This window comes from Schistocerca nitens, chromosome 11, assembly GCF_023898315.1.
Source record: "Schistocerca nitens isolate TAMUIC-IGC-003100 chromosome 11, iqSchNite1.1, whole genome shotgun sequence".
NCBI lineage: Eukaryota > Metazoa > Arthropoda > Insecta > Orthoptera > Acrididae > Schistocerca > Schistocerca nitens.
Window position 1 is genome coordinate 36,555,845 of NC_064624.1, and position 13,183 is coordinate 36,569,027.

Below are 13,183 nucleotides of genomic sequence, written 5' to 3' on the forward strand. Positions count from 1 at the left end.
AGAGTGTAAAGTGCAGACTGGCAATAGCATGAATAGCATTTTGGAAAACAGAAATATAAGTTCAAGAGGTAGAAAATCTTTTCTGAAGATTTCTGCATAGAGTGTAGCCTTCTACATAAAGGAAACATGGATAATGTGCAGTTGAGACTATAAGAAATTAGAACCTTTTGGAATGTGTTGCTACAGAAAAATGTTGAGGATCAGGGGATTCATCAAATAACTAATGAGGAAGTACTGTATAAAACTGAGGAAAAAAGGAAATTTTTGGCACAAACTGACTAAAGGTGGTGCGCATACGGGAGAATACATCCTGATGCATCAAGGAATCATCAGTTTGGTAATGGAAGGAAATGTGAGGGAAAGTAAATATTGGAAAGGCAGACGAAGGCTCAGATAAAGTAAGCAGGCTCAGAAGGGGCTGAAAAAGTTTTGCATAGATGATCGGTATAGTATGGGTAGCACAGTGTGGAGAATTGCATCAAAGCTGTCTCTGAACTATAGACCACTATCACAACAATAACAAAAACCACAATAACAATAACAACATGTTATGTACTGAAGGTGGAGGAGTAGAAAGGAAAGGAAAGGAAAGGAAAGGAAAGGAAAGGAAAGGAGCTATTGATATCAGCCACATAAGGACTTTATGCAGAATCAGTGGTAACGAGTGAAAATGTACGTCAGACCGAAACACAAGGCGCCACGCATTCATATATGATTGATTCGCCTCGATGGGTAGTGAATCCGCCACCTTCAGTGTGGATGCATAATTACATTCAGTCTCTGGCGGGAATCTCAAAGTAGTGAGCATGGAAGTTGTGGACAGGGACTGTGGACAAGTGGTGATGGCTGGGAATATGAGTAGGCGAATAGGTGTTCCGAGACAGTCAACACAATTGTGATAGGCACAATGTTCATATGGCGCTGTGGTTAATGCAACTGCCACGTAAGCAGCAGATCCTGGGTTCTAATTCCGGTTGGTCGCACATTTTCTCTTGTCACCGCTGATTCCGCATAAAGTCTCGATGCAGCTGACGTAAATAGTCCCTTCCCTTTGCTATCCTTTCTCCCATCCCCCCCCCCCTTCACGATTCACCTTCAATTTACATGACATGTATCACATATGCGGATTCCACGTGGCGTCTGTACTTTTGGACATGTCTAAAAGGACGGATACCAAGTATTCATAAACAACAACAAAAACAAGAAATAAAACCATGGAGCTGCAACTCTAGTACGAAACAGTATCGACTAAGGTAAATAAAACCAATGTAGCTGTGAATTTGGTGATCTACTGACAGGGGCTTTATCATGTGCCAGAAAATAAGCACAGCTGTACCTCCGTGTGTTGATGCAGTTGTATCAAACTCACCCAGTAGCGACTATTTCGACGCACTCCCTCGAGCGGGGTTGCCGCTCTTTCTTGCCGGTCAGGGCGTAGTTGTAGTCGAGCTGGCGCTCGCGCATCTCCTCCGTCATGAACCTCACCCGGGCCTCAGCCGCCCGCCACATGACGTAGTTGGCGATCACCCTGTGGGACAGAAACGTCTGTAGTGACACGCATGCACTCCGTGCGGGCTGTTCCGATCAGCCTACAACCACAGCCCCACTTACACTGATGAGCCAAAACATCATGACCTCCTACTTAATAGCTTGTTTGTCCATCTTTGGAACGAAATACATCACCGATTCTACTTTTAAGGGTCTGAAAGTTCGTTGGTAGGTTTGTGGAGGTATGTGGCATTAGATCTCTGCGCTTAGATCATGTAATTCCAGGTGATGGCACCCGATAGTGAGTCGGACGGGTTCCATGGTATTTACATCAGGCGAATTTGGTCGCCGAGACATCGACGTGAGTTCACTGCAATGCTCATCAAACGACTGTAGCACGGTTCTGGCTCTGAGACATGGCTGGAAGATGAGATCGCCGCTGGGGAAGACATCGTGTATGAAGGGTGCAGGCGGTCCACAGTGAGTTTTCGATTACTACCACAAGTCCCACGGAACCATAATACTGCTCCCACCAGCCTGCATCCATATCGTGCTGCACGTTGCCAGCCACTGTTCACATCGGACGTGAGGAGGCGACCAGCGACCTAGTGTAGCGAAAATGTGGTTCACCCAAAAGGGCCGACACGTTTCCACTGATCGACTGTCGAATCCTGGTAGTCCCACTCCCACTGCAATCGTAACTGACGATGTTGTCAGGTCAACATGTGAAAACCTGTGGTTATCTGGTGTTGAGCTCCATGTTCAACAATGTACGATGAACAAGTGCTCCAAAACATTTACATGTGCACCAGCATTGTGCACTTTAGGCAGAGGTGCCGCAAACCCTACCTCCCCTACCCCCCCCCCTCCCATTCTGTAAAAAGTCCTGGACGTCCAACCATTTACCGCCTAGTCGCAGTTTCATGGTCCATCTACCTTTTCCTGTAGATGCTCACGACAACAGCTTGTGAACATTCGGAGAGCTTCGCCGTTTTGAGATACTCGTTTACAGGGTGTGTGTAATAATAATCTGCTGTCTCAGTTGATTTCCGCATCTGCAACCCATACCTTCGCTAGGGTGATCCCCCATCAGTATCTCCTCTGCTCACACCGTTTTCTTGCCATGTCACGTGGCTGCAACAAGACCAGACGGCGTCGAACGTCACGGTAGGCAGTGGTCATAATGTTTTGAGTGAGCAGCGTACACTATGTGATCAAAAGTATCCGGACATACGTTTTTCATACTACGTGCATCGTACTGCCACCTACTGTCAGGTACTCCATATCAGCGACCTCATTAGTCATCAGACATCATGAGAGAGCAGATTACGGCGCTCCGCAGAACTCACGGACTTCCAGCGTGGTCAGCTGATTTGGTGTCACTTGTCTCGTACGTCTGTAGGCAAGATTTACACACTCCTAAGCGTCCCTAGGTCCACTGTCTCCGATGTGGAAACGTGAAGGGACAGGCACAGCACAAAAGCGTACAGGAGGACCTCGTCTGTTGACTGACAGAGACTACAGACACTTGAAGAGAGTCGTAATGTGTAATAGGCACACATCTATCCAGACAATCACACAGGAATTCCAAACTACATCAGGATCTACTGCAAGTACTATGAAAGTTAGGCAGGAGGTGAGAAAGCTCCGATTTGGTGGTCGAGTGGCTGCTTATAAGCCACAAATCGTGCCGGTAAATACCAAACGGCGCCTCGTTTGGTGAAAGGAGCGTAAAACTTTGACGATAGAACAATGGAAAAAAGTTGTGTGGAGTGACGAACCACGGTGCGCAATGTGGCGATCCGATGGCAGGATGTGGGTCTGACGAATGCCCAGTGCGTATTGCCAGCGTGCGTAGTGACAACAGTAAAATTCTCAGGCGGTGGTGTTATGGTGTGGTCGTGTTTTTCATGGAGGGGACTTCCACCCCTCGTTGTTTTGCGTAGCACTATCACAGCACAGGCCTACATTGGTGTTTTAAGCTCCTTCTTGCTTCCCACTGTCGAAGAGCAGTTCGGGGATGGCGATTGCATCTTTCGACACGATCGAGCACCTGTTCATAATGCACGGCCTGTGGCGGAGTGGTTACACGACAATGACATCCCTGTAACGGACTGATCTGCACAGGGTCCTGACTTGAAGCCTATAAAACACCTGTGGGATGTTTTGGAACGCCGACTTTGTGGCAGGCCTCACCGACCGGCATTTGTACTTCTCCTCAGTGCAGCATTCCGGGAAGAATGGGCTGCCATTCGCCAAGAAAAGTTGCAGCACCTGATTGAACGTTTGCCTGAGACAGTGGAAACTGCCATTAAGGCTAAGGGTAGGCCAACACCATATTGAATTCCAGCATTAGCGGTGGAGGGCGTCACGAGCTTGTAAGTCATTTTCAGCTAGGTGTCCGGATATTTTAGATCACATAATGTATGTCCTCATAGTTTTTCATGGTGACATACCTGAAAAAAAGTCTTCTCGATTTTCAAGCCGTGACAATTCAAATGCAACACTATAGCTTTCGACAACTGTGTCAGCCGTCGTCATCAGGAGGGAAAAAAATCTTTTGCTTGTACGGAGGTGGGAGCGTCTGTTACATTCCTTGTGCCACCTGACGTAACTTCGTTCGTCCTTGGGTCTGGATTTGCAACGAGTTTCTCAATTCCCTTCCACACAGGTACATCATGACGGCCCTCTCTCGAAGTTTCCAGAGGCTGCTATCGCGTCGAAACGAAACACTGCCAGCTCTGGCAGTCAGTGGCCTTTTTCTTATTACTGATAACGATTCCAGAGACAGCTGTCGATGCCCGAACATTTTATTTGCAGTGACATGACTTGAAAAAACGCACTGCAACATATACAGTCGTCGCACTGCTGTGAAATGTGTTATCACTTGACAATTTATATCGACATATTACAGATATACAAGAAATGTAATCCCACTTGCGAATATGGAGAACCATCAGCTGTTTAAAGGACTCACGACAATGAAATGTTATGCCGCACCGGGACTTGATCCTGGATTTCCCGCCTGTCGCGGGCCAATACGGCACGACTCACGGAGAGACGCAAACTTCCACGTCACATCCACTATATATCTTCCAGTGCAGGGAAAATATTTTACTTGAAGGTCACTTGCCCTGTGTCTGCGCATAAATACGATGTTCCATTGTCTGTGTTGTCCCGAATTACGATACAATGTTCCTTCGGACGTGCATACGCAGTTCCTGAACTACAGTGTTTAACATTTCTTGTATTGTAAATTGCAAATGTATGCCCAAATTTGTATTTGTAATACCGAATATTTTTATTGTAAACATATATTTTACAATATTTATTTCTCTGTAACACTTATTATTTTGTAATCTGTATCTATCTCTAAAATGTATTTTTTTGTAGTGGGACATAAGGTACTGTTTTTGTTTTGTAATCTCTATCTCTAAAATGTATTTTTTGTAGTGGGACCTAAGTTACTGTCTACTGTTTTTGTTTTGTTTTATGTATTACCATAAATTCTGGCCAAAAGCTTGTAAAATTGACACGTTCCATATCCTGTGATAGTGTCACAACATGGATCACCGGAACAAGAGATAAATAAATAAATACATGCTGGGCAAGCAAATTTCACGTACAGCGTCTGACCTGTACGAGAACTTACGTGAGGGATGTAAGAGGCGCAGGGCTGACGACGTGTGGAGGTTTGGGTCTGGCCAGGAGTCGTGCACGCACAGCGAGACTGTGAGGCGACCGACGGCGATAAGCGGGAAATCCGGGTTCGAGGCCCAGTCCGTCGATTACACAGCTGATGGTTGTCCAGATTCCCAACCGCGAATACATTTCTTGTATATCATAACGGCTGCAGTCGCGGCAGTGGCCGTGACCTCAGACACGCATGCATGTCCAAAGGAACTTTGCACCGTAATTAGGAATAACACACGCACTGCAGTATCGTGTGAGGGATTTCCTCTGTTTCTCTTTGTTTCAATACAACTATACAAAAATAATTGTTTGACAATAAATGTGTTACATGTGAGGAAGAAAAGACACATGTACTGGGTGATCAAAAAGTCAGTATAAATTTGAAAACTGAATAAATCACGGAATAATGTAGATGGAGACGTACAAATTGACACACATGCTTGGAATGACATGGGGTTTTGTTAGAACCAAAAAAATACAAAAGTTCAAAAAATGTCCGACAGATGGCGCTTCATCTGATCAGAATAGCAATAATTAGCGTAACAAAGTAAGACAAAGCAAAGGTGATGTTCTTTACAGGAAATGCTTAATATGTCCACCATCATTCTTCAACAATAGCTGTAGTCGAGGAATAATGTTGTAAACAGCACTGTAAAGCATGTCTGGAGTTATGGTAAGGCATTGGCGTCGGATGTTGTCTTTCAGCATCCCTAGAGATGTCGGTCGAACACGATACACTTGCGACTTCAGGTAACCCCAAAGCCAATAATCGCACGGGCTGAGGTCAGGGGACCTGGGAGGCCAAGAATGACGAAAGTGGCGGCTGAGCACACGATCATCACCAAACGACGCGCGCAAGAGATCTTTCACGCGTCTAGCAATATGGGGTGGAGCGCCATCCTGCATAAACATCGTACGTTCTAGCAGGTGTTTATCAGCCAGGCTGGGGATGATGCGATTCTGTAACATATCGGCGTACCTCTCACCCGTCACGGTAGTAGTTACAAAACCAGAATCACGCATTTCCTCGAAGAAAAAAGGCCCGATAACGGTAGATGTGGTAAATCCAACCCATACCGTGACTTTCTCGTCGTGCAATGCAGTTTCCATGACAGTTCTAGGATTTTCGGTAGCCCAAATTCTGCAGTTGTGGGCGTTGACAGACCCTCGGAGCGTGAAATGAGCTTCGTCGGTCCACAACACGTTACTAAACCAATCGTCATCTTCCGCCATCTTTTGAAACGCCCAAACCGCAAATGTCCTCCACTTCAATGATTCTCTCTCTCATTACAGCTCATTTGTACACGATTGTCATGTGCAGTCACTGACGTTTTGCTGTCCAGCGCCATCTGTCGGACATTTTGTCAACTTTTTTTTTTTTTGGTTCTTTACAAGATAATAAATGGCAGAATCATCTCCAAACAATCTAACAAGGCTGCTCAGATGATCTTCGACGAGTATGGCATTTAGTTTAGGAGCTGCAGAGGGCCTCTAAGACTTGCTTGAGGAACGATTGATATTACTTCCGTTTTACTTAATGACATTCCGTCACTGTGAGTTTTCTGACAGGAAGTCACGAGCTAAGCTGACGCGATACTCCATACGCAAGGAGTCTGATTGGAAGTTGCTTGTGAGGAACGGTGCCAAAAACGTTCTGGAAATCGGAAAATATGGAATCGATTTGACATCCTCTATCGATAGCTTTCATTACTCCATGAGAATTTCTGAATCCATGCTGCCTATTTTTCTACAAGTCTTCTTCGAAGCAATTAATAATATTCAAACACAATATATGTTCCAAAATTCTACTGCAAATTGACGTTAATGATATGGGTCTCCTTTCTCGCGTATCTACGTGAGTTGTGCCACTTTCCAGTCTCTGGGTATGGATCTTTCAGCGAGCGAGTGGTTGGATATGATTCCTAGGTAGGAACTATTCTATCAGCGTACTCAGAAATGAACATGACTGGTATACAATCTGGACTGGTGGACTTGCCTTTAATAAGCAATTTAAGCTGCTTCACTACACCGAGGATATCTACTTCTAAGTTATTCGTATTGGCAGTTGTTCTACATTCGAATTCTCTTATATTTACATCGTCCTCTTTGGTGATGGAGTTTCAGAAAACTGTGTTTAGTAACTCTGCTTTAGTGGCACTGCCATCAGTAACACAACACTAGTTCCTTCTACATCTTCAACATGTGTATTCTGTGAACACTCCCATCTACTAAGGTGAGAACAGCTATGTTCACAGGGCCGCACTCATACTTTGTCCCTCACATACTCGATAGCATCTCACCTGGTCCGAGAAATCGTCCTATCCCACAGAAAACGCCAGAAACTTTCTGTAACAGTGGGAGAAACGTAAGAACTAGCATTCCCGCAGTTCTACAAGTTCTAATTGCTAATGAGAGGCTCCAGTTGGTTATGGCACACGTGGAAGAAACTTGTGGACTCCCTTCCTCACTTAATTCAGCTCATTGTGAGAGCTAGAGGCGCTGTTTGATGGTGTTGGCGCCGTGTTCCCTGGAGGGTTGTGAGGAGCCTCTGTTCCTTTTGACTGACATATGAAGGCAACGAGGGTTCTGTATTACAGAATCTGAAGAGTATGGGCATAGCAGTATCTGAAGGTAAGGCACCATCCGATGTTGAGCGCAAAACGTTCACCACCAAACCTGGGACCACGGTGCTGGTTCATCTGAAGTTCTGCTGTATATATCAACCACCAAGTCCTCGACTATAAATCCCACCAAACTACACCTTCTCAACAGCAGTAATATGTACATGGTATATCATGGAAGAGAAAATAACACAGATGCACTCGATTTTCAAAACATTGAAGGTTATTGTTTGCGAAAATAAAATTGACAGTTATAATTCACAAAATATTAGACAGTGGAAGAACAAGATATGTTAATATTAGATTTCTAAAAAAAAAAAAAAAAAAAAAAACACTATTGTCATTCCTTGTTTTATTTGCAAGAATTTTTAGCTCACCTAGTCATCGATGATCGGAGAGCCTTTACAAAAGATAATGACAGGATAATACAGTCGTTTCAGAGAGAGTTCTTTGAAGGTTCGAAAAACTATGCTCCTTTTGAAGTGTACGTTAGGTACAAATGTATTTATTACACAGAACTATTTCTGCTGCAGTGTAAAAACCATTAAAAATATATTATTCATAATGTACACAGTTTGCCTACAAAATATTACTCAGTCCCGTTCCGATTTATTTAATGCACATACAGCATCGAAATCTAGATTGTCTAATAGTGAAGTTTTAAATGTCTACTAAAAATTGAAATAAACTCTTGTTTGTAATAGACAATGCTGTAAAAATAATGGATGAGAAAACGTGATTTAGATTCGTATATTTTCCCAGTATAAATTTTGAAAGTTCCCTATGAAAATTTTTATACGATAACATTAATATTTTTACATATTGCTAGTTTCTGCCTTTATTCCTCAGTAATATACTGAAATAATAAGGTAATTTTCAAATACTTGTGTGTAAAACAAGAAATGATTACTTTGTGTGAGAGACAACACAGGTCTGTATAGTATCATTTTTGTGAAAAATACAGAGATGTGTGCGCATATAAATGATGCATAACTTTGACCTTGTAGTCATTAAAATTATGCCAGAGTTATGCTTATGTATACAACTGTCCTTGACTTTCTCAGAAATTATATTTGATTTCGCAGAGATCTATAATTATACTTGCATGGTGCAATAGTGTTTAGCATTTACAGTTTGCCATTTACCGCTTAGCATTTAGCATTTACCGTTTATCAATTGGCATTTACTGTTTATGATGTCTCGCAGGCAAACTGCAAAACTGTTTGACACTGCAGATAGAGTGTATTAAAAATGGCTAAAATATTTTATAAGTGAGTCAATCTGTGACACGATTCCAACCTGTGAGACCTATTTCCTGTCCATTTCTTTTCTCTACATAGTTAAGTAATTGTTGTAAACATGATAACAGTTTTTATGCACTATTTTCAACCAAAAACCTACGAATTCAATTACGAACAACTTAAATTGGAAGGAAAGCATAGAAAATGTTGTAGGCAAGGCAAACCAAAGACAGCGTTTCATTGGCAAGACACTTAGACAATGCATCAGGTCTACTAAGGAGCCTGCCTACACAACGCTTGTCCGTCCTCTTTTGGAGTACCGCTGCACAGTGCCGGGTCCTTACCAGGTAGGATTAACGGAGTACTTCGAGAAAGCTCAGAGATGAGCAGCACGTTTTGTATTATAGCGAAATCGGGAAGAGAGTGTCTGTAACATGATACAGGATTTGGAGTGGACAGCATTAAAACAGAGGCGTTGTTCATTGCAGCAGAATCTTCCCACGAAATTTCAGTCGCCAACTTTCTCCTCCGACTGTGAAAATATTTTGTTGACACCGGCCTACATAGGGAAAAACGATCATCATAAAAAAAGTAGGGAAATCAGAGTTCGCACGGAAAGATGTGGGTGCTCGTATCTTCTGGAATAACAGAGAATTATTGTGAAAGTGGTTCGATGAACCCTCAGCTAGGCACTTAAATGAGATCTGCAAATTACCCATGTAGATGCAGATATAGACCTGAACTCTAAAATTATACGATCTGTTACGACTGATACACGTGTTTCGAAATGTAAAGTCTGTCAACCTAGTCCAGCCTATGGGACGCACACACACACACACACACAGATATATATATATATATATATATATATATATATATATATATATATATATATATATATATATATATATATGTGTGTGTGTGTGTGTGTGTGTGTGTGTGTGTGTGTGTGTGTGTATACAGGGTGGTCCATTGATCGTGAACGTGCCAAATATCTCACGAAATAAGCGTCAAACGAAAAAACGACAAAGAACGAAACTCGTCTAGCTTGAAGGGGCAAACCAGATGGCGTTATGGTTGGCCCGCTAGATGGCGCTGCCATACGTCAAATGCATTTTTTAAATAGAAACCCCCATTATTATCACATATCGTGTAGTACGTAAAGAGATATGAATGGACCACTTTTTCGCTTTGTGATAGATGGCGCTGTAATAGTCACAAAAAATATGGCTCACAATTTGAGACGAACAGTTCGTAACAAGCAGGTTTTTAAATTAAAATACAGAACGTACGTACGTTTGAACATTTTATTTCGGTTGTTCCAATGTGATACATGTACCTTTGTGAACTTATCATTTCTGAGAACGCATGCTGTTACAGTGTGATAACCTGTAAATACCACATTAATGCAATAAATGCTCAAAATTATGTCCGTCATGTTCAATGCATTTGGCAATACGTGTAACGACATTCCTCTCAACAGCGAGTAGTTCGCCTTCCGTAATGTTCACACATGCATTGACAATGTGCTGACGCATGTTGTCAGGCGTTGTCGGTGGATCACGATAGCAAGTATCCTTCAACTTTCACCACAGAAAGAAATCCGGGGACGTCAGATCCGGCGAACGTGCGGGCCACGGTATGGTGCTTCGACGACCAATCCACCTATCATGAAATATAGTATTCAGTACCGCTTGAACCGGACGCGAGCTATGTGCCGGACATCCATCATGTTGGAAGTACATCGTCATTCTGCCATCCAGTGAAACATCTTGTAGTAACATCGGTAGAGCATTACGTAGGAAATCAGCATACACTGTACCATTTAGATTGCCATCGATAAGATGGGGGCCAGTTATCCTTCCTCCAGCCGGCCGCGGTGGCCGTGCGGTTCTCGGCGCTTCACTCCGGAACCGCGTGACTGCTGCGGTCGCAGGTTCGAATCCTTCCTCGGGCATGGATGTGTGTGATGTGCTTAGGTTAGTTAGGTTTAAGTAGTTCTAAGTTCTAGGGGACTGATTACCTAAGATGTTAAGTCCCATAGTGCTCAGAGCCATTTGAACCATTTTTTATCCTTCCTCCCATAATGCCGCACCATACATTAACCCGCCAAGTTCGCTGATGTTCCACTTGCCGCAGCCATCGTGGATTTTCCGTTGCCCAATAGTGCATATCATGCCGGTTTACGTTACCGCTGTTGGTGAATGATTGTTCATCGCTAAATAGAACGCGTGCAAAAAATCTGTCATCGTCCCGTAATTTCTCTTGTGCCCAGTGGCAGAACTATATATGACGTTGAAAGACGTCGCCATGCAATTCCTGGTGCATGGAAATATGATACAGGTGCAATCGATGTTGATGTAGCATTATCAACAGCGACGTAAATGTTTAAACAATACTCGGATTTAAACTTAGGGCCATATGACTGACTATAGATGGTTGCCTGACAATTCACATAGTACACCAGATGTTTAAATACAGGTGTTAAAATTATATGGATGATGTCGTCCAGGATACCGAGCAGCATACATAACACAAGACTGTTGGGCATTTTGACCCCTTGCATATATATATATAACAAATAAATCTCGTTTGCTAAACCCTAGTCACTCGTTTTATTTCTTTCTATGTCAGTCCTGTGAAACAATAATTGTTCGCAGCTTTGTGCTCCATCAGTATTACACTTGTCTTTTCTACAAGAAGAGAAGCACTTGCACATTAAAACTGCTGAGACGTGGCCGCCCACGCCTACCGTCAGTGGGGCAGCAGTGCAGCGTGGCGTGACTCACGGCTCTCGGCCAGCGGCCAGGGGTGTACACATTCCGCTTACAACCTGCCCACACTAGCCTGTCAGCCAAGCAGGCAAGCTGTCGCACATTACCAGCAGAGCGGGCACACTACTTAACTCCCAGCCATGTCAAGCTACGCCCAACACAGGCAGGCTACAGTAGTCATGCTTGGTTAGTTGGTTGGTTGGTTGGTTGGGGGAAGAGACCAAACAGCGAGGTTATCGGTCTCATAGGGTTAGGGAAGGATGGGGAAGGAAGTCGGCCGTGCCCTTTCAAAGGAACCATCCCAGCATTTGCCTGGAGCGATTTAGGGAAATCACGGAAAACCTAAATCAGGATGGCCAGACGCGGGATTGAACCGTCGTCCTTCCGAATGCGAGTCCAGTGTGCTAACCATGCTTGTCTGCCCGTCTTCTCGCTATGCTACACTACGTAGCAGTTTATTCTGTTCGCTTTCACTGTATTGTTACGAGTGGGGTTAGGAAGTTGATGAAAAGCCTTTGTCACCCGAGTATCACAAGACGAGGTTCAATGAAATTCATTTTGGATAGACTAGGAAATAGTAGATTTTATTTGCCCTTTTTTTCCTTTTCGGCGTATTTCATTTTCATTTATTTCGATAGGGTCTGGTTTATTTGCAACTTCTCTTTTTCGACTAGTACTGGCTATTCTCAATTAGAACCACCATCAGGTCAACTGTAATATGTGTTTTCTGTAATAACAGAACCATCTCCGAAAGTCCAGATCCCTTGGACTTACGAACATGAAGATGTCTATTATACTGCAGATCCAATTAAAGTAAGGTTTGGAAGTCTAGTTTCTATAACCACAGTTATAACAATACAATGACTTTTTCGAGATGTGTATTATGGGTTCGTAGAGTTCCTCTAAATGACCAAAATAGTTCATTGTAAAGTCCACACATATTATGTTACTCTAAAATGTACATGTGTGCAAGAAAAAGCTTTTCTTTCACACTAAACTCTCTTTGCATTACGTCACATACGACTAGAATGGGGTTTTGAACATCCAATGAACCATATTTTTTGCCTATTTAAATCAGTGTTTGCCCTAAATCAGGAAAGTCTATATGCTGCCGAATTGCCTGAATTCCTTAGCACATATTTCCACACACTTGTCAGCCACTAAGTCTTTGTCCTCTTTCAAAATGTTTATGGAATGAGGAAACTGAAGGTCAGATTTACAGACATGTCGTAACACGCTCAAAGGTCCGGAATGAGTGTTCTATGACATGGTACTCAATTTGCATTGCGAGCCAACTACCGATTTATTTGAAGCTGCCTCATAAACACACGAAACCTTCTGCCATGCTGGACTTGGGCTTTGTTTG

The 13,183-nt window shown here is 43.2% G+C and overlaps 1 protein-coding gene across 4 annotated transcripts in view; it reads right to left on the reverse strand.

Annotated features, from left to right (window-relative positions):
* LOC126213259 (neprilysin-2-like) overlaps positions 1–13,183 on the reverse strand; it is a 255,251-nt gene that overhangs the window by 84,157 nt on the left and 157,911 nt on the right. For all 4 annotated transcript variants that reach the window (XM_049940914.1, XM_049940915.1, XM_049940913.1 and 1 more), the window contains one exon: positions 1,370–1,528. In XM_049940914.1, coding sequence (XP_049796871.1) covers positions 1,370–1,528 — 159 coding nt within the window. The remainder of the gene's footprint in view (positions 1–1,369; positions 1,529–13,183) is intronic.